Below are 25,584 nucleotides of genomic sequence, written 5' to 3' on the forward strand. Positions count from 1 at the left end.
TTTTTAAATGTGAAAAAAATCCTATTAGAGCAATCAGACTCCATTAAAAAGCCAACAAAAGAATAAGGATATTCCAGAAGGAGAAGAGAAGGGGAAGAGGGTGACAGTTTATTTAATGAAATAGCTGAGAACTTCCCAAACCTGGGAAAAGGAACTGGATATAGAAGTCTACAAAACTAATAGCTACCTGCCACTAAGGCTGGAAGCGCGCACACACACACACACACACACACACACACACAATGCTGGTGGTTAAAAAAAAAAGGGGGGCGGTGGAAGAGTGGCAGGAGGTTTGTACTTAGCACTTGCAGCTTTGGGTGTGCCCATGGCTCAGTAGGGGCATCCTCAAGTGGGAGGGTTGTAGAGGATTGTGGGTGGTTGTCTTGCCAGAATCCTGGGGCAGACAGCAGTAGACACTTTTCTTCAGTTCTCTTGTCTACTACCTCCTTTTCCTTTCTCTCCTCCCAGTCACTGAGGTCTCTCCTCAGAGAGCAGCAGATCCCTCTAGCTGCAGATGTGCAACAGGACAGATACCATTCACTGCTTCCATTCTTTACTCAGTCTGCCAAAGAGGTTGTGCCACCAACCCCAGGACCTGCTGCTGCCTTCTGTGCTGCTGCTGGCTACACTGCAACTCCTCTTGCTCCACAGCTTCCTCCGTGGTACAATCCACCCACATTTGGGTTCACATATGGATGATCTCTTGGGTTTCCTGGTATGATGTGCGGAGGTACTCTTTTTCGGTTAGTTATGGATGTCTGATTAATTATAAATTAAAGGGGAGAGAATGCTGACATCACTGTCAGTAATAACTTTAAATATAAGTGGATCAAACCCTTCCATCAAAAGATACAGAGGCTTCGGTTGGAGCGCACGGAGAGGACTGGGGTTGGCGGTGTGAACACAGCCTGCAGGGGGTTAGTGCACCACGGCTAGCCAGGAGGGAGTCTGGGAAAAAGTCTGGACCTGCCGAAGAGGCAGGAGACATTTTCTTCCCTCTTTGTTTCCTGGTGCGCGAGGAGAGGGGATTAAGAGCGCTGCTTAAAGGAGCTCCAGAGACGGGCACTAGCCACAGCTAAAAGCGCAGACCCCAGAGAGGGGCATGAGACAGACACTGAGGCTGGTGCTGCCGCCACCAAGAAGCCTGTGTGTGAGCACAGGTCACTCTCCACACCTCCCCTCCCGGGAGCCTGTGCAGCCCGCCACGGTCCCGAGATCCAGGGACAACTTCCCCGGGAGAACGCACCGCGCGCCTCAGGCTGGTGCAACGTCATGCCAGCCTCTGCCGCCAAAGGCTCGCCCCGCACTCCGTGCCCCTTCCTTCGCCCAGCCTGAGTGAGCCAGAGTCCCCGAAGCAGCTGCTCCTTTAACCCCATCCAGTCTGAGCGAAGAACAGACGCCCTCTGGTGACCTACACGCAGAGGCGGGGCCAAATCCAAAGCTGAGCCCTGGGAGCTGTGAGAACAAAGAAGAGAAAGGGAAATCTCTCCCAGCAGCCTCAGAAGCAGCGCATTAAAGGTCCACAATCAACTTGATGTACCCTGCATCTGTGGAATACATGAATAGACAACGAACCATCCCAAATTGAGGAGCCGTGTAGATGAAAGGCTCTTGGTGCTGCAGCCAGGAGTCAGTGCTGTGCCTCTGATGTGGGAGAGCCAACTTCAGGACACTGGTACACAAGAGACATCCCAGCTCCACATAATATCAAATGGCGAAAATCGCCCAGAGATCTCCATCTCAACACCAGCACCCAATTTCACTCAACGACCAGCAAGCTACAGTGCTGGACAACCTATGCCAAACAATAGCAAGACAGGAACACAACCCCACCCATTAGCAGAGAGGCTACCTAAAATCATAATAAGTCCACAGACACCCCAAAACACACCAGCAGACGTGGACCTGCCCACCAGGGCAGCCTACACAACCCACTGAACCAACCTTAGCCACCTGGGACAGACACCAAAAACAACGGGAACTACGAACCTGCAGCCTGCAAAAAGGAGACCCCAAACACAGTAAGATAAGCAAAATGAGAAGACAGAGAAACACACAGCAGATGAAGGAGCAAGATAAAAACCCACCAGACCTAACAAATGAAGAGGAAATAGGCAGTCGACCTGAAAAAGAATTCAGAATAGTAATAGTAAAGATGATCCAAAATCTTGGAAATAGAATAGACAAAATGCAAGATACATTTAACAAGGACCTAGAAGAACTAAAGAGGAAACAAGCAACGATGAACAACACAATAAATGAAATAAATGAAATTAAAAATACTCTAGATGGGATGAATAGCAGAATAACTGAGGCAGAAGAACGGATAAGTGACCTGGAAGATAAAATAGTGGAAATAACTACGGCAGAGCAGAATAAAGAAAAAAGATGAAAAGAACTGAGGACAGTCTCAGAGACCTCTGGGACAACATTCGAAGTATAGGGGTTCCAGAAGAAGAAGAGAAAAAGAAAGAGACTGAGAAAATATTTGAAGAAATTATAGTTGAAAACTTCCCTAATATGAGAAAGGAAATAGTTATTCAAATCCAGGAAGCACAGAGAGTCCCATACAGGATAAATCCAAGGAGAAATACGCCAAGACACATATTAATCAAACTGTCTAAAATTAAATACAAAGAAAGCATATTAAAAGCAGCAAGGGAAAAACAACAAATAACACATAAGGGAATCCCCATAAGGTTAACAGCTGATCTTTCAGCAGAAACTCTGAAAGCCAGAAGGGAGTGGCAGGACATATTTAAAGTGATGAAGGAGAAAAACCTGCAACCAAGACTACTCTACCCAGCAAGGATCTCATTCAGATTTGATGGAGAAATTAAAACCTTTACAGACAAGCAAGAGCTGAGAGAGTTCAGCACCACCAAACCAGCTTTACAACAAATGCTAAAGGAACTTCTCTAGGCAAGAAACACAAGAGAAGGAAAAGACCTACAATAACAAACCCAAAACAATTAAGAAAATGGGAATAGGAACATACATATCGATAATTACCATAAATGTAAATGGACTAAATGCTCCCACCAAAAGACACAGATTGGCTGAATGGATACTAAAACAATACCCATATATATGCTGTCTACAAGACACCCACTTCGGACCTAGAGACACATACAGACTGAAAGTAAGGGATTGGAAAAAGATATTACATGGAAATGGAAACCAAAAGAAAGCTGGAGTAGCAATTCTCATATCAGACAAAATAGACTTTAAAATAAAGACTATTAGAAGAGACAAAGAAGGACACTACATAATGATCAAGGGACCGATCCAAGAAGAAGAAATAACAATTGTAAATATTTATGCACCCAGCATAGGGGCACCTGAATACATAACGCAAATGTTAACAGCCATAAAACGGGAAATCGACGGTAACACATTCATAGTAGGAGACTTTAACACCCCACTTTCACCAATGGACAGATCATCCAAAATGAAAATAAATAAGGAAACACAAGCTTTAAATGATACATTAAACAAGATGGATTTAATTGATATTTATAGGACATTCCATCCAAAAACAACAGAATACACATTTTTCTCAAGTGCTAATGGAACATTCTCCAGGACAGATCATATCCTGGATCACAAATCAAGCCTTGGTAAATTTAAGAAAACTGAAATTGTATCAAGTATCTTTTCCAACCACAACGCTATGAGACTAGATATCAATTACAGGAAAAGATCTGTAAAAAATACAAACACATGTACGGTAACAATACACTACTTAATAACGAAGTGATCACTGAAGAAATCAAAGAGGAAATAAAAAAATACCTAGAAACAAATGACAATGGAGACACGACGACCCAAAACCTATGGGATGCAGCAAAAGCAGTTCTAAGAGGGAAGTTTATAGCAATACAATCCTACCCTAAGAAACAGGAAACATCTCAAATAAACAACCTAACCTTGCACCTAAAGCAATTAGAGAAAGAACAAAAAAACCCCAAAGTTAGCAGAAGGAAAGAAATCATAAAGATCAGATCACAAATAAATGAAAAAGAAATGAAGGAAACGACAGCAAAGATTAATAAAACTAAAAGCAGGTTCTTTGAGAAGATAAACAAAATTGATAAACCATTAGCCAGACTCATCAAGAAAAAAAGGGAGAAGACTCAAATCAATAGAATTAGAAATGAAAAAGGAGAAGTAACAACTGACACTGCAGAAATACAAAGGATCACGAGAGATTACTACAAGCAACTCTATGCCAATAAAATGGACACCTGGAAGAAATGGACAAATTCTTAGAAATGCACAACCTGCTGAGACTGAACCAGGAAGAAATAGAAAATATGAACAGACCAATCACAAGCACTGAAATTGAAACTGAGATTAAAAATCTTCCAACAAACAAAACCCCAGGACCAGACGGCTTCACAGGCGAATTCTACCAAACATTTAGAGAAGAGCTAACACCTATCCTTCTCAAACTCTTCCAAAATATAGCAGAGGGAGGAACACTCCCAAATTCATTCTACGAGGCCACCATCACCTTAATACCAAAACCAGACAAGGATGTCACAAAGAAAGAAAACTACAGGCCAATATCACTGATGAACATAGATGCAAAAATCCTCAACAAAATTCTAGCAAACAGGATCCAACAGCACATTAAAAGGATCATACACCATGATCAAGTGGGGTTTATTCCAGGAATGCAAGGATTCTTCAATATATGCAAATCAATAATGTGATACACCATATTAACAAATTGAAGGAGAAAAACCATATGATCATCTCAGTAGATGCAGAGAAAGCTTTCGACAAAATTCAGCACCCATTTATAACAAAAACCCTGCAGCGAGTAGGCATAGAGGGAACTTTCCTCAACATAATAAAGGCCATATATGACAAACCCACAGCCAACATTGTCCTCAGTGGTGAAAAACTGAAAGCATTTCCACTAAGATCAGGAACAAGACAAGGTTGCCCACTCACCACTCTTATTCAACATAGTTTTGGAAGTTTCAGCCACAGCAATCAGAGAAGAAAAGGAAATAAAAGGAATCCAAATCGGAAAAGAAGAAGTAAAGCTGTCAATGTTTGCAGATGACATGATACTATACATAGAGAATCCTAAAGGTGCTACCAGAAAACTACTAGAGCTAATCAATGAATTTGGTAAAGTTGCAGGATACAAAATTAATGCACAGAAATCTCTGGCATTCCTATATACTAATGATGAAAAATCTGAAAGTGAAATCAAGAAAACACTCCCATTTACCATTGCAACAAAAAGAATAAAATATCTAGGAATAAACTTATCTAAGGAGACAAAAGACCTGCATGCAGAAAATTATAAGACACTGATGAAAGAAATTAAAGATGATATAAATAGATGGAGAGATATACCATTTTCTTGGATTGGAAGAATCAACATTGTGAAAATGACTCTACTACCCAAAGCAATCTACAGATTCAATGCAATCCCTATCAAACTACCACTGGCATTTTTCATAGAACTAGAACAAAAAATTTCACAATCTGTATGGAAACACAAAAGACCCCGAAGAGCCAAAGCAATCTTGAGAACGAAAAATGGAGCTGGAGGAATCAGGCTCCCTGACTTCAGACTATACTACAAAGCTACAGTAATCAAGACAGTATGGTACTGGCACAAAAACAGAAAGATCAATGGAACAGGATAGAAAGCCCAGCAATAAACCTATGTACATATGGTCACCTTATCTTTGATAAAGGAGGCAGGAATGTACAGTGGAGGAAGGACAGCCTCTTCAATAAGTGGTGCTGGGAAAACTGGACAGGTACATGTAAAAGAATGAGATTAGATCACTCCCTAACACCATACACAAAAATAAGCTCAAAATGCATTAAAGACCTAAATGTAAGGCCAGAAACTCTCAAACTCTTAGAGGAAAACATAGGCAGAACACTCTATGACATAAATCATAGTAAGAACCTTTTTGACCCACCTCCTAGAGAAATGGAAATAAAAACAAAAATAAACAAATGGGACCTAATGAAACTTCAAATCTTTTGCACAGCAAAGGAAACCATAAACAAGACCAAAAGACAACCCTCAGAATGGGAGAAAATATTTGCAAATGAAGCAACTGACAAAGGATAATTTCCAAAATTTACAAGCAGCTCATGCAGCTCAATAACAAAAAATCAAACAACCCAATCCAAAAATGGGTAGAAGACGTAAATAGACTTTTCTCCAAAGAAGACATACAGACTGCCAACAGACACATGAAAGAATGCTCAACATCATTAATCATTAGAGAAATGCATATCAAAACTACAATGAGATATCATCTCACACCAGTCAGAATGGCCATCATCAAAAAATCTAGGAACAATAAATGCTGGAGAGGGTGTGGAGAAAAGGGAACACTCTTGCATTGCTGGTGGGAATGTGAATTGGTACAGCCACTATGGAGAACAGTATGGAGATTCCTTAAAAAACTACAAATAGAACTACCATATGACCCAGCAATCCCATACTGGGCATATACCCTGAGAAAACCATAATTCAAAAAGAGTCATGTACCACAATGTTCATTGCAGCTCTATTTACAATAGCCCGGAGATGGAAGCAACCTAAGTGTCCATCATCGGATGAATGGATAAAGAAGATGTGGCACATATATACAATGGAGTATTACTCAGCCTTAAAAAGAAACGAAATTGAGCTATTTGTAATGAGGTGGATAGATGTAGAGTCTGTCATACAGAGTGAAGTAAGTCAGAAAGAGAAAGACAAATACCGTATGCTAACACATATATATGGAATCTAAAAGAAAAAGGTTATGAAGAACCTAGGAGTAAGACAGGAATAAAGACACAGACCTACTAGAGAATGGACTTGAGGATATGGGGAGGTGGAAGAGTAAACTGTGACAAAGTGAGAGAGGGGCATGGACATATATACTCTACGAAACGTAAAAGAGATAGCTAGTGGGAAGCAGGCACATAGCACAGGGAGATCAGCTCGGTGCTTTGTGACCTAGAGGGGTGGGATAAGGAGGGTGGGAGGGACGGAGATGCAAGAGGGAAGAGATATAGGAACATATGTATATGTATAACTGATTCACTTTGTTATAAAGCAGAAACTAATACACCACTGTAAAGCAATTATACTCCAATAAAGATGTAAAAAAAAAAACCCAGCAGTCTCAAAGCCATAAATATTGTCAAAAGAAAAAAAATCAGAATAGACATAACCAAATAATACAGTGAGACTTTTTCAAGAAAATTAAAAAAAAACAAACAAAAGATACAGACTGGCAGAAACAAACAAACAAAAATGATCCAACTAGATACTGTTTATAAGACTCACTTTAGATCCAAAGACAGAAACAGGTTAAAAGTGAAAGGACCAAGAAAAAAAAAAGTGAAAGGACAGAAAAGGATATTCCGTGCAAACAGCAACCAAAGACAGCAGGGGCAGCTATAGTAATATCAGACAAAATAGTATTATTTAAATCAAAAATGGTTACAAAAGACAATGAAGGATATTATATATTAATAAAAGATTCAATAGTACAAGAAAGTAAAATAATTATAAACTTCATTAATGTATCTAATAACAGGACATCAAAATACATAAAGCAAAAAAATGACAGAAGAAACAGTTTTAAAATAATAGTTGGAAACCAATATCTCATTCTCCACAATGGATAGAAAAGACAGGTAGAAGATAAGTACAAAAATAGAGGACTTACGGACTTCCCTGGTGGTGCAGTGGTTAAGAATCTGCCTGCCAATGCAGGGGACATGGGTTCGATCCCTGGTCTGGGAAGATCCCACAAGCTGTGGAACAACTAAGCCTGTGTGCCACAACTACTGAGCCTGTGCTCTAGAGCCCAGACACCACAGCTACTGAGCCCACGCACCACAACTGCCGAAACCTGCGTGCCCTAGAGCCTGTGCGCTGCAACTACTGAGCCCATATGCCTCAACTACTGAAGCCCACGCACCCTAGAGCTTGCATGCCACAACTACTGAGCCCACATGCCTCAACTACTGAAGCCTGTGCACTCTAGGGCCTGCACGCCACAACTACTGAGCCCGCATGCTGCAACTACTGAAGCCCACGCAGCTAGAGCCTGTGCTTCACAATAAGAGAAGCCACTGCAGTGAGAAGCCTGTGCACCACAATGAAGAGTAGCCCCTGCTTGCCACAACTAGAGAAAGCCCGCGTGCCACAACTAGAGAAAGACCGCGTGCAGCAACAAAGACGCAATGCAGCCAAAAAAAAAAAAGAAAGACAAAGACTTGTTTTCTTTGTCAGGAGAAAGAAAACAATACAATAAACCAACTAGATCAAACATAAATATACAGAACATTCTACCCCAAAATAACAGAATATACATACTTCTCAGGGGCATATGGGACATTCTCCAGGGTAGATCATATGTATACTAGGCTATAAATTGTCTTAATAGATTTTTTAAAAATTTATTTATTTTCAGTATCTGCAAATCAATCAGTGTGATACACCACATTAACAAACTGAACAATAAAAACCATATGATCATCTCAGTAGATGCAGAAAAAGCTTTTGAGAAAATTCAGTGGAATGGGATAGGAAGCTCAGAAATAAACCCAGACACCTATGGTCAATGAGTCCGTGACAAAGGAGGTAAGAATATATAATGGAGAAAAGACAGTCTCTTCAATAAGTGGTGCTGGGAAAACTGGACAGCTACATGTAAAAGAATGAAGTTAGAACACTCCCTAACACCATACACAAAAATAAACTCCAAATGGATTAAAGACTTAAATGTAAGACCAGACACTATAAAACTTTCAGAGGAAAACATAGGACAAACACTCTTTGACATAAACCACAGCAAGATCTTTTTTGACCCATCTCCTAGAGTAACAGAAATTAAAACAAAAATAAACAAATGGGACTTAATTAAACTTAAAAGCTTTTGCACAGCAAAGGAAACCATAAAGAAAACGAAAAGACAACCCATAGAATGGGAGAAAATATTTTCAAACAAAGCAAACTACAAAGGGATTAATCTCCAAAATATACAAAGAGCTCAAATACCTCAATACCAAAAACAAAAACCCCCCAAAAAACAACCCAATCCCCAAATGGGCAGAAGACCTAAATACACATTTCTCCAAAGAAGATATACAGATTGCCAACATACACATGAAAGGATGCTCAACATCACTAATCATTAGAGAAATGCAAATCAAAACTACAATGAGGCATCACCTCACACCAGTCAGAATGGCCATCATCAAAAGGTCTACAAACAATAAATGCTGGAGAGTGTGTGGAGAAAAGGCAACCCTCTTCCACTGTTGGTGGGAATGTAAATGGTACAGCCACTATGGAGAACAGTATGGAGGTTCCTTAAAAAACTAAAAATAGAGTTACCATATGACCCAGCAATCCCACTACTGGGCATATATCTGGAGAAAACCATAATTAAACAGATACATGCACCCCAATGTTTATTGCAGCACTATTTCCAATAGCCAAGACATGGAAACAAACTAAATGTCCACTGACAGAGAAATGGATAAAGAAAATGTGCTACATTTTTACAATGGAATATTACTCAGCCACAAAAGGGAACAAAATAATGCCATTTGCAGCAACATGGATGGACCTAGAGATGATCATACTAAATGAAGTAAGCCAGACAGAGAAAGACAAATATCATATAATATCACTCATATGTGGAATCTAATTTTAAAAATGATACAAATGAACTTATTTACAAAACAGACTTACAGATACTGAAAACAAATTTATGGTTACCAAAGGGGAAACGTGGTGGGGAGTGATGAATCAGGAGCTTGGGATTAACATACACACACTACTTACTCTACATAAGATAGATAACCAACAAGGACCCTTGTATATGGCACAGGGAATTCTACTCAATATTCTGTGATAACCTATATAAGCAAAGAATCTGAAAAAGAATGAATATACATATATGTATAACTGGATCCCTCTGCTGAACATCTGAAGCTGTACATCTGAAACTAACACAAAATTGTAAATCAACTATAATTCAATAAAATAAAAAAAAAAAACCCATGCACCTATGGTCAATTAATCCATGACAAACAAGACAAGAATATACAATGGAGAAAACACAGTCTTTTCAATAAGTGGTGCTGGGAAAACTGGACAGCAACATGTAAAAGAATGAAATTAGAACATTCTCTAACACCACACACAAAAATACACTCAAAATGGATCAAAGACCTAAATGTAAGGCCGGACACTATAAAACTCTTAGAGGAAAACATAGGCAGATCACTTTTTTACATAAATCGCAGCAGTATCTTTTTTGATCCACTTCCTAGAGTAATAAAAATAAACAAATAGGACCTAATTAAACTCAAAATCTTTTGCAAAGCAAAGGAAACCATAAATAAAAAGACAAGACAACCCTCAGAATGGGAGAAAATATTTGCAAATGAAACAACCAACAGGGGATTAATCTCCAAAATATACAAACAGCTCATGCAGCTCAATATCTAAAAAACAAACAACCCGATCCAAAAAATGGGCAGAAGAGTGATACCTCCACATTTGTTCTTCTTTCTCAAGACTGATTTGGCTATTTGGGGTCATTTATGGTTCCATACAAATTTTACGATTTTTTTCTACTTGAAAACGCCATGGGAATTTTAATAGGGATTGCATTGAATCTGTAGATTACTTCGGGTGGTATGGATATTTTAACAATATTTATTTGTCTGATCCATGAATGTGGAATTTTTTCCATTTGTTGGTGTCTTCTTCTTCATTTTCTTTCGCCAAAGACTTGTAGTTTCAGTGTACAAATCTTTCACCTTCTTGGTTAAATATATTCCTAACTACTTTAATTTTTTTGATGCTCTTATAGCATTTTTAACTGGTTGGAATTTTGAAATCTGGCAAATAGAGAAACCATCTTCATGGGTCATTCCATCTCAAACCATCATACAGTTCCTACATCTAAGAATTTTCTCCCTAGAATTACCACTTTAGTTTGATCTAAAGAGCAAGCTCCACTCAAATCTGACCTACTTAGACCAAAGTCTCACTTGCAGACACCTCATGCTGGAGGAAAAGCAGTGTGCTGGCTTCTCAGCTCTCAGCTGTGAGGAATCCTAGGTTACCCTGGTAATGAGGCAGAAAACTGCAAAAAGCCTGACCAGCAAAGCAGAAAGGAGGCCAAAGAAAGACCAACTAATTTATAAAATGAACGATACTATTGGATCTCATACAATGAAATACTGTAAACTTAATAAAAACTCCGTAAGGTTCATGATTGTATAATATTTATAAAAATAAGTCCTCTATGTTGTAAAATACTAGCTACTAATTAAAACTAAAGAGTGCTCAAACTAATGTGGTTTACATCCAAACAGTATTTACAAACAGGACTTTTGTGAATGTAGTTCTTCCTTGGCCCTGTATTTTGTGGAGTTCTGACACTTTGCTCTCATGATTCTGACGTACTGCAGGATTATGCCTTGGTTTTCTTTTACCATCACTCTTTTATTTTTGAATATCAATCAGTCACATTTTAATATTACCCTTGCACTTTAACATATATCTCCATCTGATCATGTTTCAGTATAAAGTGTTTTATCATCATCATTCCTTTTAAAAGAGGTTCCAGGAATACACTTTTAATAAAACAGGATTTTAAGAACAAAAAATGGTAACCAGGAGACAAAGGGTGCTTTGACAGTATGCCTAGATTTATGCATTAAAACAAACTAATTAAAAAATGAAGTTTAAGTGGCATTTTGTTTTCAGTTTTTAAACATTTTTAACAATTACTTTAGCCAGAACCCCTGAATTTGTCCACAAACACCATGGGTCCAATTAGCTTATCTTCAAAAGCATCTTTTCAATAGACAATTGGCTAAGAAATAAAACAAAGAAGACAACATTCAAAATGTGTACCCCAGTCCCATTTTGGAGGCATTTAGTGAACAAGAGTCTCTATTGCATACTAAGCAGGCAGGTCACAATTGGCCCAGAAGTCCTAAATAATGATGATTTGCCTCTGAAATTTCCCTTATGGTTTTACAATGTTCCATTTAGACACACAGCAGTCCAGAACCAATACTAATCCAGCAGCATTTTTCAAGTAATTGAGAGTATATTTTTCAAAAACAATCTATGCATAATACTGTCATTAGGGTACAAAGGAATTGAAAGCTTAACAAAACCTTACCGAAACGAGAGTCTGCACAAAATCAAGAAGATCATAGAAATATTTAGTATTGTATCTCATTTTCTGTTAAAACTTTCAAAAGCTACTGAACACAAAAAGCTTTAAACATGAAAAGGGAAGTCGAAGTCTTGATTTTTGTTCTGAAAATTTTCATTCTTAAAATATTACACGAGAGCTTCCCTGGTGGCGCAGTGGTTAAGAATCTGCCTGCCAACACAGAGGACACGGGTTCGAGCCCTGATTCGGGAAGATCCCACATGCCACGGAGCAACTAAACTCGTGCGCCACAACTACTGAGCCTGTGCTCTAGAGCCTGCAAGCCACAACTACTGAGCCTATGAGCCACAACTACTGAGCCCGTGAGCCACAACTACAGGAGCCCGCATGCCTAGAGCCCGTGCTCCGCAGCAAGAGAAGCCACCACAATGAGAAGCCTGCGCACCGCAACGAAGAGTAGCCTCCGCTCGCCACAACTAGAGAAAGCCTGCTTGCATTAACAAAGACCCAACGCAGTCAAATAAAATAAATTTATAAAAAAAAAATTACACTAACATGAAAAATAATTTATGTTGAATTCTCCACATACGAACCATAATCTTCTATTCAAAAATGTTTATACTTCATTTCTTTACTAAATATCGTGTGATGTCTGATCCATGCTTTGATGCTAGAGATCGTCTTCTCACCTGACTTCTTTCCTTGGCTTGTCTTGCAGTTCTCTAAGAGTTAAAAAAAAAATGCATGTGTACACATGTTAAAAAAAAAAGTACTGGCTACAGAAACTCAAAAACTCTTTGTATTCTGTTAAAAAAATATACATTATCAACACACTCATTTACCAGTGCTTTGCAATGAGGGGGTTACTAAGCCACAAGCAGAGGACTCCAGTAGCTCTGAAGTCGTAGGTTCACTTAGGACCAGATGCTGAGGAGAAAATGCACAGCTTTAGGGGCTGCCTTGCTACCCAGTGAGATGGTAAATACCTCATTTGTGGACTAGGGGAGGCCATGATTCCCCTCACCCACATGGCAATTTCCCAGACTGTAGTGTGTGCAGGGCCCACCCACCTCCTGTTCTCTGGGCTCTGAAGCCTTTCCCAACCCAACAGCCAAGCCAACACAAAAAACCAAAACGAGATAGAACAGAACTGGATTCTTCTGCTGCTCCCACAAATAAAGTTTTTCATAAGACTCTGAAAAAGTGATTACAGAGGGTGCAACATTCTCTTTTGCTATATCTTCATTTTCTTATAGGTCTTGAATGTGCTAATAATTTGCACAGCTGAGAAATCAGATGACTTTTTTTCCCCAGCTGAAGTCCATGTACATGTGAAGTGATCCAGGTGGAAGGGGTAAGGAGAGAAAAAAGGTTAAAACTAAAAATAAATAAAAAGCCCTGCTTATGAGATGATCCCATCTATGTAAATATTATGTTTGTAGAGAAATTGAGGAATCTGAAATATTAAAAGGAGGCTAAGAAAGTGCTCATATGATATGAACACTGGCAAAGGATCTGAACAGTTCTCAAAAGTGTAGGACTTCCCTGGTGGTCCAGTGGTTAAGACTCCACGCTTCCAACGCAGGGTGCATGGGTTTGCTCCCTGGTCGGGGAACTAAGATCCCATATAGCGCATGGCACGGCCAAAAAATGAAAGAAAAAAAAAGGTGTAAATACAATTGATTAGCATTTTTACAAACATCAGGGTCTTTTGTAAACACAATAATTCTTCTCTCACCGCGTTGGCAATAACAAGTGCAGTTAAACGGGCACTCCCGTTCAGTGCTGGGGCGGGGGAAGGAGCGTATGTGAGTGTAGTCCTTTGGAAAACAGCTTGGAGAAAATTTATCTCCTACAGTCTCAAAAATATCTAAACACTTGACTCAGTGATTTTTACATCTGAGAATCTAAAGGAACAACCTCAAAATGTAAAAAATTATATACAAAAAAACGCGGTTGGCAGCATTTGTGTATATGCACCAAAAAATGTAAACAACTTCAATGTTCATCAGTATGAGAATGGCTGAATAAACCAAAGTAGAAACGTATTCAACAGGACAATATGCAGCCATTTCAGATGATAAACACTGAATGCTTATCATGGGAATGGGAAAATGCTTAAATGTTGCCATAATTAAAAAAAAAAGTTGGATACAAAGTTGCATATTGAATGTATGCTTCTTTCTAAGATTATATCTCAAGAGGCAGATCCTATGACCTTTTGCTGAACTGCCTGTTAAAAATTCATCCTAGTTGACAGACAATATTATGTCATTCTTTTCTTCTCCTCTTAAGCAATAGGTAATTGCTCCAAGATGTACCAAGGTTAACAGGTTTCACATTTAGGTCAGCAGTGTAATGTTTGCATGTTGAACTGAGTTGGTCCTAGAGATAATTTATTAATGTTCTCAGATATTTCAGGACATATTTAGCTGCAGATGCAAACATATGTCACTGTCCCCATTTACTAAACTTCTAGTTTGAGGATCTGGATCTTTTCAAGAGTATGCAATATGTAAGTTGTATTCATTTTCTTCTAGGTGGTGGTGAAAATTTCCTGGTCCTAGAATGAATAGAAAGGGAAGCAGTTTCTTTTTCATCTGTGACTGAGAACTTGCATAGGCCCCAAGAGAAAACTCAAGTGTTAAGTGATGAAAAGAATAAAATAAATCTCGGATCCCAGACTAGGGATATAGATTCACACACATAATCTTCCACACCTGTATGCACAATTTTCAATTTGATATCTCAAGATGGAGTCAAATGTGTCTGCGAGCTTCACTGACCTCTTTGTGACAGATTGTGCAGAGGGTCTGCAGGTTGTCCAGGGAGCACTGTCCTCCTCCACCAGACACTGGCTTGATGTGGTCCACCTGCCAGAAATGCCCTTCCCCTGGGTTTCTTATCATTTCATTAAGCTGTAATAAGAACACAAGATCAGCAATTTTCAACATACACTGTGGGAACTGTTGGGTTTGCATTGTGCAATCATGTTCACACAGCAGAATCACAGGGAAAAATACATTAGGATGGTTTAGCTTTTTTTTCTTATAGCTTTTATTGTGAGTAGGAAAAACCCTCTAGGTTAGCAATTTGAAAGCAATAAAAAATATGTTTCTGAAAAAGGTTTTTTCCCCCCCTTACCTAACCCATTTTGAAAAAATTACAAGCAAGTATAAAATACCAAGCCTTCTGACAGACTGGGAAAAATCAATTGCTTCTGCACCTTTGAGCTAGTTTATATAGTCACTAAAACAAAACTGAGAAAAAAAAAAACAGATTAGAAATGAAAAACTTCTGAATATTACTGACTCGTCTTTTAATTGTTGACCTAAATGCATTGGTTAGTATACCAATGACAGTTTAATATTAACAGATATCACCCAGAACTTTTATGCTATTACCTGGGAACCTCCTAAGTTACATGGAGGTAATTTCTAGAACAAATCTCTGTTGCTTGCATATTTGGAATAAACAAAGATGTTCATTTAAAGCAGCCACTATTTAGGCCAGTCCATACATGCATACTTCATATTTAACGAATAATAACCTACATTCAAACGGGATGTATTTTAGCATTTTATCTGAGGTAGTAAAACCAGCTCACAACATAGCAGTGTAGAGTTGTTTAAATATCACAAAGACGAGTGTGAAGACGATATTATAATATCTTCCTTGTTCCTTGGTCTTGAACAAGGAAGATATTATAATCGACTTCAAGGCTGCTGGCCATGGGAATCTGTGGCATAGCTCTAAAGTGCTTTAGGAAAGTTGTCAGGCCCATGGATGGCTCAGGGACCTTAGCAGCAGTGTCTGGCCCAAGAGCAGCCCCAGGAAGCAGCAAATTGGAGCAGTAACCTTTGCCCACCTTAACTCTGTTACAGATGGACTGACTGTCTCTTCTACACTGAACTTCCCGAATTCTGTTAGAAGATATACAATGATTTTTATTTTGAGGTTGGCATTGTGGGAGGAGACTTCATGTGGCAGTCTTGTGCATCAAGCAAATGGCATATTCTTAGGAAAAAAATCCATTTTGGTTCTGTCTTTTGTAACCGATTCTTCTGTGCCGAGCAGTCTCCATTCTGACAGATCCTGTGATCCAGAAGGTGCTTCTTTATTCTTCCCAGCAATTCGGAATCACTTGGGGCCAGTCTTCAACATCCTAAACTCACCTCCAGAAAGAATCACTCCCTCTCCCACTGGTCATTCCATCTGGGCCCTGCGGTGCTCCTGATTCTCTGAGCGCTTCTCTTTTAGATGTGTACTGTGTAACTTCTGCATTCTTGGACAGACTGCTTTCAAGATGTTCTTGAGTCATTTCATTGTGTGTCTTCCGGAAGCCTCCACATGGAGGCAGCAGCAAGCAACTGGAGTCTGGCTGACACCTCCGGGATGGGTGTGACGTGACCCTCACCAGTTAGACCAAAGGCTCTTTCAGGAACTCTGGATAACATTAGGGGAAGAGTGCATTTCCCTAACAAAGTCATGCTAATTCATCTTTGCAGAAATGCTTATTAATTCTGTCATGATTCAGCAATACTAGGTAAATAAAAATATAAGATTTGACTCCCTGGCTGGAACTTACCCAATATTTTAGCAGACGGAGAGTGATTTTTTTTCAAAACTAAGCTTACTACAAAATTACACATTTTGCTCTAGTTTGAAATTTAGTACTTATTAGATCACAACACTGGAAATCCAACTGAGTTTTGGGAGTCAAAGTAAATACTGAGAATAGTGTGCTAAGAATACTATTTTTGTCATGAATTACATTTTACAATGGGATAAACATATATAAGTTTTCTTCTCGTTGTAACGACTACATTTTGGGGGTTATCTGTTTACCCCTTGTCATTCAATACTAACACCATGAAAAGTGGAACAAGCATACCATAAGTGCCTCTCAATGCAATGTACTATCTGTTAAGGTCTCTTCCCAAAATAATCTAGTCAGAATCTAATTAAACCTCTAGATCTTATAACCATTATTCAGGAAATCAGGGGGATAGAGAAACATGTCAGACAACATCATGAGGATACAGGGAGACAAATCCAGAATGTGGGAAATTCTAAAGGCAAATGTAACAATTTATAGTGTAAAAAAGGGATGGGGTGATATTACAGATTATATGGAACGTAAAAGGTGTAATGACCAAATGCAATGTGTGGGTGATATTTTGATCCTAATTTGAAGAAAGCAATTGTAAAAAGACATTTCTGAGAGAACATGGGAAACCAAACACGGACTTACTATAACTGCGGAATTATAATTGTGTTGGGTGTGATGATGGATATTGGGATATTTAAAAGAGAGACAGACCTATGATGAATAAACCATAATGGAAAAGAATATTAAAAAAAGAATGTATATATATGTATAACTGAGTCACTTTTCTGTACAGCAGTAATTAACACAACATTGTAAATCAACTATACTTCGATTAAAAGAATAAATAAATAAACAATAAAAGAGAGAAAGAAAAAGGGGGGGAGGGAAAAAGAAAGTCTTTATCTGTGAGACATACATAATGAAAGTATTTAAGGGTGAAATGAAACGCTGTCTGGAATTTGGTTTAAAATAATTCCAGGAGAGAAAGAATTGAGGTGAGGGACAGATGAAGATGAATGGCAAAATGTTGATAACTGTTAAAGTTGGGTGATGGGTATGTGGGTCCATCATTCTCTCTACTTTTGTATATGTATTTGAAAATCCCCACATTAAAAAGTTTAAAAAAGAAAGTGAGTCAGTATTCATCACTCAGTGCAATGTTGCCTTCTATCAGTCACATGATTATAATTTACCTGTTCTAACGGGAGCTTTGAGGTCCAGGTAAGATCCAGAAGATTCTTCCTCTGACTTTTAGGGGCATCTCTCAGACGTAAAAAGAGTTCTTGTGCATTCAGATTACATAGCTGACACACGCCATGTTCAATTTCAAATACTTTGGCCCGCAGGTAACTGTTATTAGATCGAATCCAAAACTCCTCCTGACATTTCAGAGAGCAAAACCGTGAATCCCAAGCACTTGCTTTATGCTCTTGCTTACTGTGGCAAGTGGGTTGCTGACAGCGAAGGCAAAGTGGATTTCCTTCATTATCCACAGCTTGCAAATAGCCTTTGGATGTAGAAGGTTTCACAGTGAGATCAGCTTGGGCTGTGCTGGGATTTAGAAATGGGACACAAGCTCCATCTTCAAAAAATTCTCTAGAATGAGCAAAATATTGATTAGGTAACTAATGAAGGCTTACTCTATTCAAAGTAATTTTTACTTCATTTAAAGGTCTTCAAAGTTTCTATACTGATAAACAGTAAATATGGGGCCCACAGATTTTGTGATTCAGTGTGGAAATGAAATAGCTATAGTCGGCACACTACTCCACGGCAAGTAAAAGAAAGAATGTTGTGTTCAAAAAAATAAATTTGCAAACAAATATGCTGCCTCTCTTGGGAACTTAGAGGTCTTCAAGTTACACACTCAGACTCTCGAGAAGGAAAATGAGAAGTTAGAAAATGCTTCTTTAGGCTGGGAAAGGGCAGGGTGATGGAAAACCTCAGCTAAAGTTAGTGGCTACCCTGCTCTCTAGATGTGTCAGGTCACACACCCCATTAGGACCGAGAGGCCGTTACCAAGGCTTCCAGGAACACTCTCTTCCGGCCTCTGCTGGCCTTCAGGAAAAAGATCATTCATATCCATTAAGTGACAGAGCCAGGGAGTTAACAGTGCTGATAGGAATTAGAACAGGAGACTTGCTAAATACGCACCTCCTACGGGTAAACTCTGAGTCGACAGAATTAAAATTAGAGATGAAACATGGTAGGACATAAACTCCATTTGTTAGAATAAAAGGAAAAGGTACATTACTCAGTTTTGTTGAAAAGTCCTACATGGGAATTACAATAGCTGCTTTGCTCATTTTCCATGGCTGGCTGTTAGAGTGTTAAAAGAAAACTTTTTATGATAGTAAGAACTCAAGACTGGGGGGCAGAGCCCAGATTTGACCTCAGCTCTGCTAGCATCTAGTGGCCTGGGGCAGGTCACTTGACCCACCTGCAGGATCCTTCTTTACCTCTAATTTCTAAGATGAGGGCATCAGGAGCCTCACAGGGTTGCTAGGAGGACAGAAGAGCTATTACATTGTAAAAGCTTTTTGTAACCTGTAAAGTAGCCACACAAAGGTAAAGTATTATTACAAAAATGAAAGCATAAATTTAAAGGAATAGTCTTAGTACTACTATGCCCGACAAGTAAAAAAAAAAACCCTTACTTTGTAGAAGGGACCCCTGGGCTGGACCCCTTTGTGATCAGACGGACATGGCCCCCATCATTCTTCACCTTGTCCACTGAGGCTACAGCAACATCTTCTTTGGTTATGTATCTAAAACAAATACATGTGAAGTAGATTTCCTCTCTCCTATAAGAGTTTCTCTATTTCATGTTCACATTTCTCCTTGTGAAAGCAATAGGAGAAAAAGAAATATGAGTCTATTCATTGTGCTAATACTTAAATTAGGGAATGGAATTTTTTCCCTCTACATTGGTCTCCACATGTAGGAAACACATCTCTTTGTTCCAAATTAGTTTTCTCAAGATTTATTTTTCTAAGAAATTCAACAGTCATTCAATATCCTTTGGACAAATTTTCACTTAGGGGAAAAAAGGCGTGGGTGTAGGAATAAGAAATGATCAAATACATGCACCACTGACAGCCGTAAGTAAACTGCTTGCCAAGCTGTGCAGAAAATCTCTAACTGGATTTTCACCTCCCTATTGGTCTTCTCTTCAAGGCTCCTCACATCACCTTAATCAGTTATAACAGTGTATCAGTGTATTCAGATAAAGTGATTCTCTTTTTAGTTAACTAGATTCAATCACATTGTCTATAATCTTAAGGTTGTTTCCATTATCAGCTCATATAGAGTTTATGGAATCTTCCACTGAAATAAAGCCACTCTTGATGTGGGATTCAGAACCTTATTACACAACACCACCAATACCACATAATGGTTTAGGGACTGGAAGTAAAGAGGAAAGTTATTCCAATTAAAGGTGACGGGGGAATTTAAGTAGGTGAAATGCAATTACCCAATTAATTCCTTCTAATTAGCATGGCCTAGTTTCTCTAGTAGTTTACACCTATTGCAATTTTCTTTAAAAATTACTTTAAACATGCATTTTTTTCATATTCTCAAATACTTCTTCATTTGGTAACTTGACAACAAAATTCAAGTTAAATCACAATGGAATTGTGCAGTTACAGGTAAAATTTTAGAAATTTGCTTTTATGTTGTTGAAGTAGATTTAGTAATTAATAGAATTCCTCCTTTTTATAAAGTAGTTTATTAATTTTTTAATGAGGTGATACATGCACATATTTCACAATTTTAAAGGCACGCACTGCTTTATATGATGAACAGTGTTTCCCTTCCATTCCCATCCTTTTCTCCCCGCTTCCCCAAACTATCTCTGTTGCCAATTTTCAATACATCCTTCTAGAAATAGTTCATTTTTTATGTGTATAACTTTTATTTCTTTCTTTGTATTTTTATGGACATACAATTCACATACCATAAAATTTACCATTTTCAAGTTTATAATTCAGTGCATTTTAGTATATTCATAAGGCTGTACAACCTTCACCACTATCTAATTCCAGAACATTTTTATCAACCCAAAAAGAAACCCATAGCCATTAGCAGTCACTCCCCATTATTCTTTTTATTTTTAAAAACAAATGGTGGCATAATACACACATTAATCTTCACCTTGCTCTTTTTACCTAAACATACATCTTGGAGATCTTTCCATATTAGCACACATAGAATTGCCCTATTTTTTTAAATGGCTGCATGTTATTTCATCATTTCGACAAACCATATGATGTATCTTACCAGTCTCTGATTAATGTCCATTTAGGTTGTTCCAGTCTCTGCTATCACAAACAATGCTGTACAAAATATCCCCATCCCAAATATCCCTATTTTCTACACAATAAGTAGCTGTAGAATAAATTCCCAGAAGTAGAATTGCTGGGTCAAAGATCTTGGGTGCTTTAAATTTGGACAGATTTTGACAAATTGTTCTCCTCTGGTTTTGTACAAATTTATACATCCACCAGCAATGGAGAGCCGGTTTCCTCACACTTTCACTAGCACAAGGTATATCAGTTAAAAATATCTCTGCTAATGGTGATAGGTATCTTGTTATAGCTTTACATTTGCATTTCTTCTGTTAAGAGGAAGGATGACTATCTTTTCACATGTTGGCATTTCTACTTGTGTGTCTTTCTTAAAGCAAAAAAAAGAATCACAGTGAATTCTTTAAGTATTCTTTAACTTGCCCTTTTAGCTCCTAAATTCCCTCCCCCCTCCTATCTTCAACCATTTCATTCCCTTGACAAAAGCACTTTGCTAAAGTATTCCAGCATATTCTAAAAGAACTCAAAAGCTTCTAGCTTTGATGGGCAATGGGATATTAAGCCTTGCCTCAGGGATTATTCAATGTTTAAAAGCTTAGAAGCTTAATTTAGTAACTTTAAAAGATGCTGAGAAAGCTGGGACTTCCCTGGTGGCGCAGTGGTTGGGAGTCCGCCTGCCAATGCAGGGGACATGGGTTCGAGCCCTGGTCCGGGAAGATCCCACATGCTGCGGAGCAACTAAGCCTGTGTGCCACAACTACTGAGCCTGCGCTCTAGAGCCCACGAGCCACAACTACTGAAGCCCGCGTGCCTAGAGCCCGTGCTCCACAACAAGAGAAGCCACCGCAATGAGAGGTCCGCGCACCTCAACGAAGAGTAGCCCCCGCTCGCCACAACTAGAGAAAGCCCGTGCGCAGCAACGAAGACCCAACGCAGCCACAAATAAATTAATTCATTAAATTAAAAAAAAAAGATGCTGAGAAATCTATTCAGAGATTTAAGAACTAAAAATAATCAGAGGTTACTTCCTATGAGAGGTTTAAGTACAAATTTTTGGAAACCACAAGAAATGGATCAATCAACCCCAAAGTGGGTTGCTGGCAACTTTTCAAACGTAGCTGCGTTACCAATATTTAATTTTCCATTGAGTTTTGCCAAAAAGTTCATGTAAGCATACCAACTTTCAAAAGGATTATGGTAAATCCGAATTTTGACAGATAGGGAAGGAAGAATGCTGTCTACTCAAGTAATTCCTGGATGGGGGTGATCAGAGGAGATGGCAAGTTTTGCAATAAAAGAGGAATGAGTTGGAAGGTGGCCTGAACCAATGAGAAGAGTGGTGGGCTCAGGACTTCCCTGGGTGCAGTGGTTAAGACTGCGCTCCCAATGCAGGGGGCCTGGGTTCGATCCCTCGTCAGAGCACTAGATGCCACATGCATGCCACAACTAAGGAGCCCACATGCTGCAACTAAGGAACCCGTCTGCTGCAACCAAGACCCAGCACAACCAAAAAAAAAAAAAAAGAAAGAACAGTGCTGGGCTCTAGGCTGTTGACTTGCTTTAGAGATCAGCTGTGGCTAGAGGATACATTTGGCATTCTAAACCCACAGCTTTCCAAGTGAATCAGACCTGCCCTTTGACAAGTGGAAACCCACTTAGGAACCTAAACAATGGCTGGTGATCTTGGCTTCTATTTATATTTAAGAGTGAGCTGCTCAAAAGCTGACTACAAACTCTGAGCTTGGACGCAGCCTGCAAATGAGTGGATGCCACTGGAGGATAATCATGTTGGGAGTTCTAGCCATTGCTTTTGGGAGAATTCCTGAAAACTAGTATATATGTGTCTTTATTCTGAAGCCATTCCATCTTTTCAGAGATGAATCCTCTAATCTCATGCCTAGAAAGTAAAATGTGGCTGTTGGTATGGCAGCTGAGCCAAGAAAGGGACCTGGGGAGTGTAGTTTCCAGTATAATGCCTCTCCATTTATCTCCACTGAGGTTGGTGTTTCCAAGACTGGTGCCTCTCTCGTTCAGTTTCTCTATAGAGGACAGTGGGAAGGCAAGGCATCCAATGTCTAACTGCTCCTCATATAGACTTCCAATCAATGCTGTTGTGTAGCCCCATCTTTCATACCTGCTTTCAGAGAGACACAGTTACTCCAGTTTACTGAGACTTACTGGGGTTCTACAGCCAGAATCAGCATGCTTCCTCAAAGCATCACCCTCTGCAGGTGCACATGTTTCATTTTCATGGCTCTGCTAAGTCCATGTCCCTGGAGCCCCCTCTCTCCACCTCTCTTTCATCAGTGACCAAGGTCTCTAGATCTACCTCTGTAACACATCTCTTTACTCTCTTTCCTCCATTCCCATTTCTAACGCCTCAATAAAAGCCCTCATCTTTTTTCTCCAGGTCTACTGTAATAGTCTCTTAACGTCTGTGGTAAGCAGAATTTTAAAGATAGCTCCCTAGGAGTCCTGTTCCCTGGTATTCAATTGAACACTTATCTAGGTAATGCTGTAAAGGGATGCTGCAGATGTAATTAAGGTTATGAATTAGCTGACCTTAAGACAGGGAGCAATTCAAAGCATGAGAAGGATTTCACACACCACTTCTGATCCTGAGATGTAGGGGCCCATGTGCTAGAACTAAAAAGAAGCTGAGAGTGGCTCCCAGTCGACAGTCAGCAAGGAAACCTAAGTCCTACAACCACAATGAACTGAATTCTGTTAACAACCTGAATGCGTGTGGAAATGGATTCTTCCCAGACTATCAGTAAGAGCCCAGCCATCTTTTTTTCAGCCTCGTAAAATCCAGAGCAGAGAAACAAGTAGAGCCAACTCAGACTGCTGACTTAAAAACTGTGAGATAATAAATTTCTGTTGTTTTAAGCTGCTAAGTTTGTGGTAATTTGTCACGGCAGCCACAGGAAGCTAATGCCACTTGTCTCCCTTCGAGTCTTGCCCTTTCAGTCTAATCTTCCAACTGCTGCCAGAGTGAGCTCTTAAAATACAAATCTGATTATTTACTCCGCTGCTTGTTAACACAGTTTTATCTTTAATATATCACCTACATATATTTTTATAAATAACACTGTGTGTCTGACTTGGTTTTATATTGATTTTATGACTTTTGCTTTTACACCTGACCAGCCTTCTTTCTGAGGTGGTGCTTCCATGTCTGCTGGAGAAGAAACAATGGGGCATGCTGTAAATTCAGTTAGGAAGGGTATTATGATCATGTAAAGAGAAGACCAATACTTCAACTAAGACTATGGTTATAAAAATGAAAAAAGGAGAGGACTGGAAGAAGTACTGAGAAAAGTAAAACAGGCATCGTGTTTTTTGTTAAGTGTGTGTGTATATGTATGTGTAGGTTTCTGTGTGTATGTATAAATACACACATATATTTTTAATGTATTTTTTACATAAAGCAATACACACTCATGGGAAAATTCAACCAGTATAAAGAGTTGAGGCGATAGTCCAAAACTGGCAGCTCATGGATATATCCAACGAGTCAAAAGGCTTTATTTGACTCTTACAGTGTTTTATTTTTTAATCTGAATTTGAGTGACATTAGATGGGTTATGTACTTTCTAATTTGCTATAGCTCTGCTCCCTACCCCATCCTTTTCTAGTTTTACACCTGATCTCATTCATTCATTTACAGTTCCTTGCTTTGTTTTTACTCACATGAGTTTGTAATCCCAGCAAAAAGTATAAAGTCCCTACCATCTCCACAAATCTTCTAATCGTATGGTGTAGAGTAAAACTTCTCAACAGTGCACTAGTGACATTTTGAAATCAGTAACTATTTGTTTGTTCCTGTTCACTGCAGAATTTTTAGCAATATCCCAGCCTCTACCCACTAGATGTTCCCAGTTGTATCCCCTAATTGTGAAAATCTAAAAATGTCTCACAAGACTGCTACCCAGAGAAGAAATTGCCCGTTTGAGAACAAAGTCCTAGAGAAACCTCTGATACGTGTTTCTAAGGTATCCTCCCCGACACTTACTATGTCAATGATAGCAATTATATGTTTCTGTCTCCATCCTTTTTTATACTTATTTTTACCCTTAACAATTTATCACAAACATCGTTCCTTGTTCTCGCATATGAATATACCAAAGCTCTATTCTGAAACAGCTGAAGAGATTTTCACAGTATTGCAATATAATGTAGTTAACCAGCTGCACCCCTTCACATCGCATTGATGGATTTTTTTCACCTGTGTGCATGGAAAAAGCTAGAGATCATAAAATGATGGAATGTGAGGATGAAGAGAGTACAGGTATATGGAGACAGCAAGAGCTAAAGGAAGGGGCTTTTTCTGCCAATGCTGCTGTTGGGTTTGGTGCTTTGTGATCTCTTCCAAAGCAAGAGTTGGGGTGTAGAATGGCTGACTGCTTTCCCTGTGAATCTTTGCTTCATGCTGAACAAGAGTCTACAGAGAATGGGGATTTCA

The 25,584-nt window shown here is 39.0% G+C and overlaps 2 protein-coding genes across 16 annotated transcripts in view; one reads left to right on the forward strand and one right to left on the reverse strand.

Moving 5' to 3' along the window:
• Positions 1-17,642, forward strand: part of RAB3GAP1 (RAB3 GTPase activating protein catalytic subunit 1) — a 166,944-nt gene extending 149,302 nt beyond the window's left edge. For 3 of the 9 annotated variants that reach the window (XR_007478555.1, XM_049712667.1, XM_049712668.1), the window contains one exon: positions 16,461-17,642. Coding sequence is in view for 3 of the 9 variants with exons in the window: in XM_049712668.1 (XP_049568625.1) it covers position 16,461 (1 nt within the window). In the remaining 6 variants the exon portion in view is untranslated. Of the gene's footprint in view, positions 1-468 lie in introns of all 9 variants that reach the window. The other 6 variants (XR_007478551.1, XM_033420303.2, XR_007478554.1 and 3 more) reach the window with 4 other exon arrangements.
• ZRANB3 (zinc finger RANBP2-type containing 3) overlaps positions 12,719-25,584 on the reverse strand; it is a 264,853-nt gene continuing 251,987 nt past the window's right edge. For 6 of the 7 annotated variants that reach the window (XM_049712663.1, XM_033420297.2, XM_049712662.1 and 3 more), the window contains 4 exons: positions 19,470-19,580; positions 18,006-18,408; positions 14,987-15,118; positions 12,719-12,922 (listed from right to left, as the gene is read on the reverse strand). In XM_049712663.1, the coding sequence (XP_049568620.1) occupies positions 12,824-12,922; positions 14,987-15,118; positions 18,006-18,408; positions 19,470-19,580 (745 nt within the window). In that variant the 3' untranslated portion in view covers positions 12,719-12,823. The other variant, XM_049712664.1, reaches the window with a different exon arrangement.

Source organism: Orcinus orca, chromosome 7, assembly GCF_937001465.1.
Source record: "Orcinus orca chromosome 7, mOrcOrc1.1, whole genome shotgun sequence".
Classification (NCBI taxonomy): Eukaryota; Metazoa; Chordata; class Mammalia; order Artiodactyla; family Delphinidae; genus Orcinus; species Orcinus orca.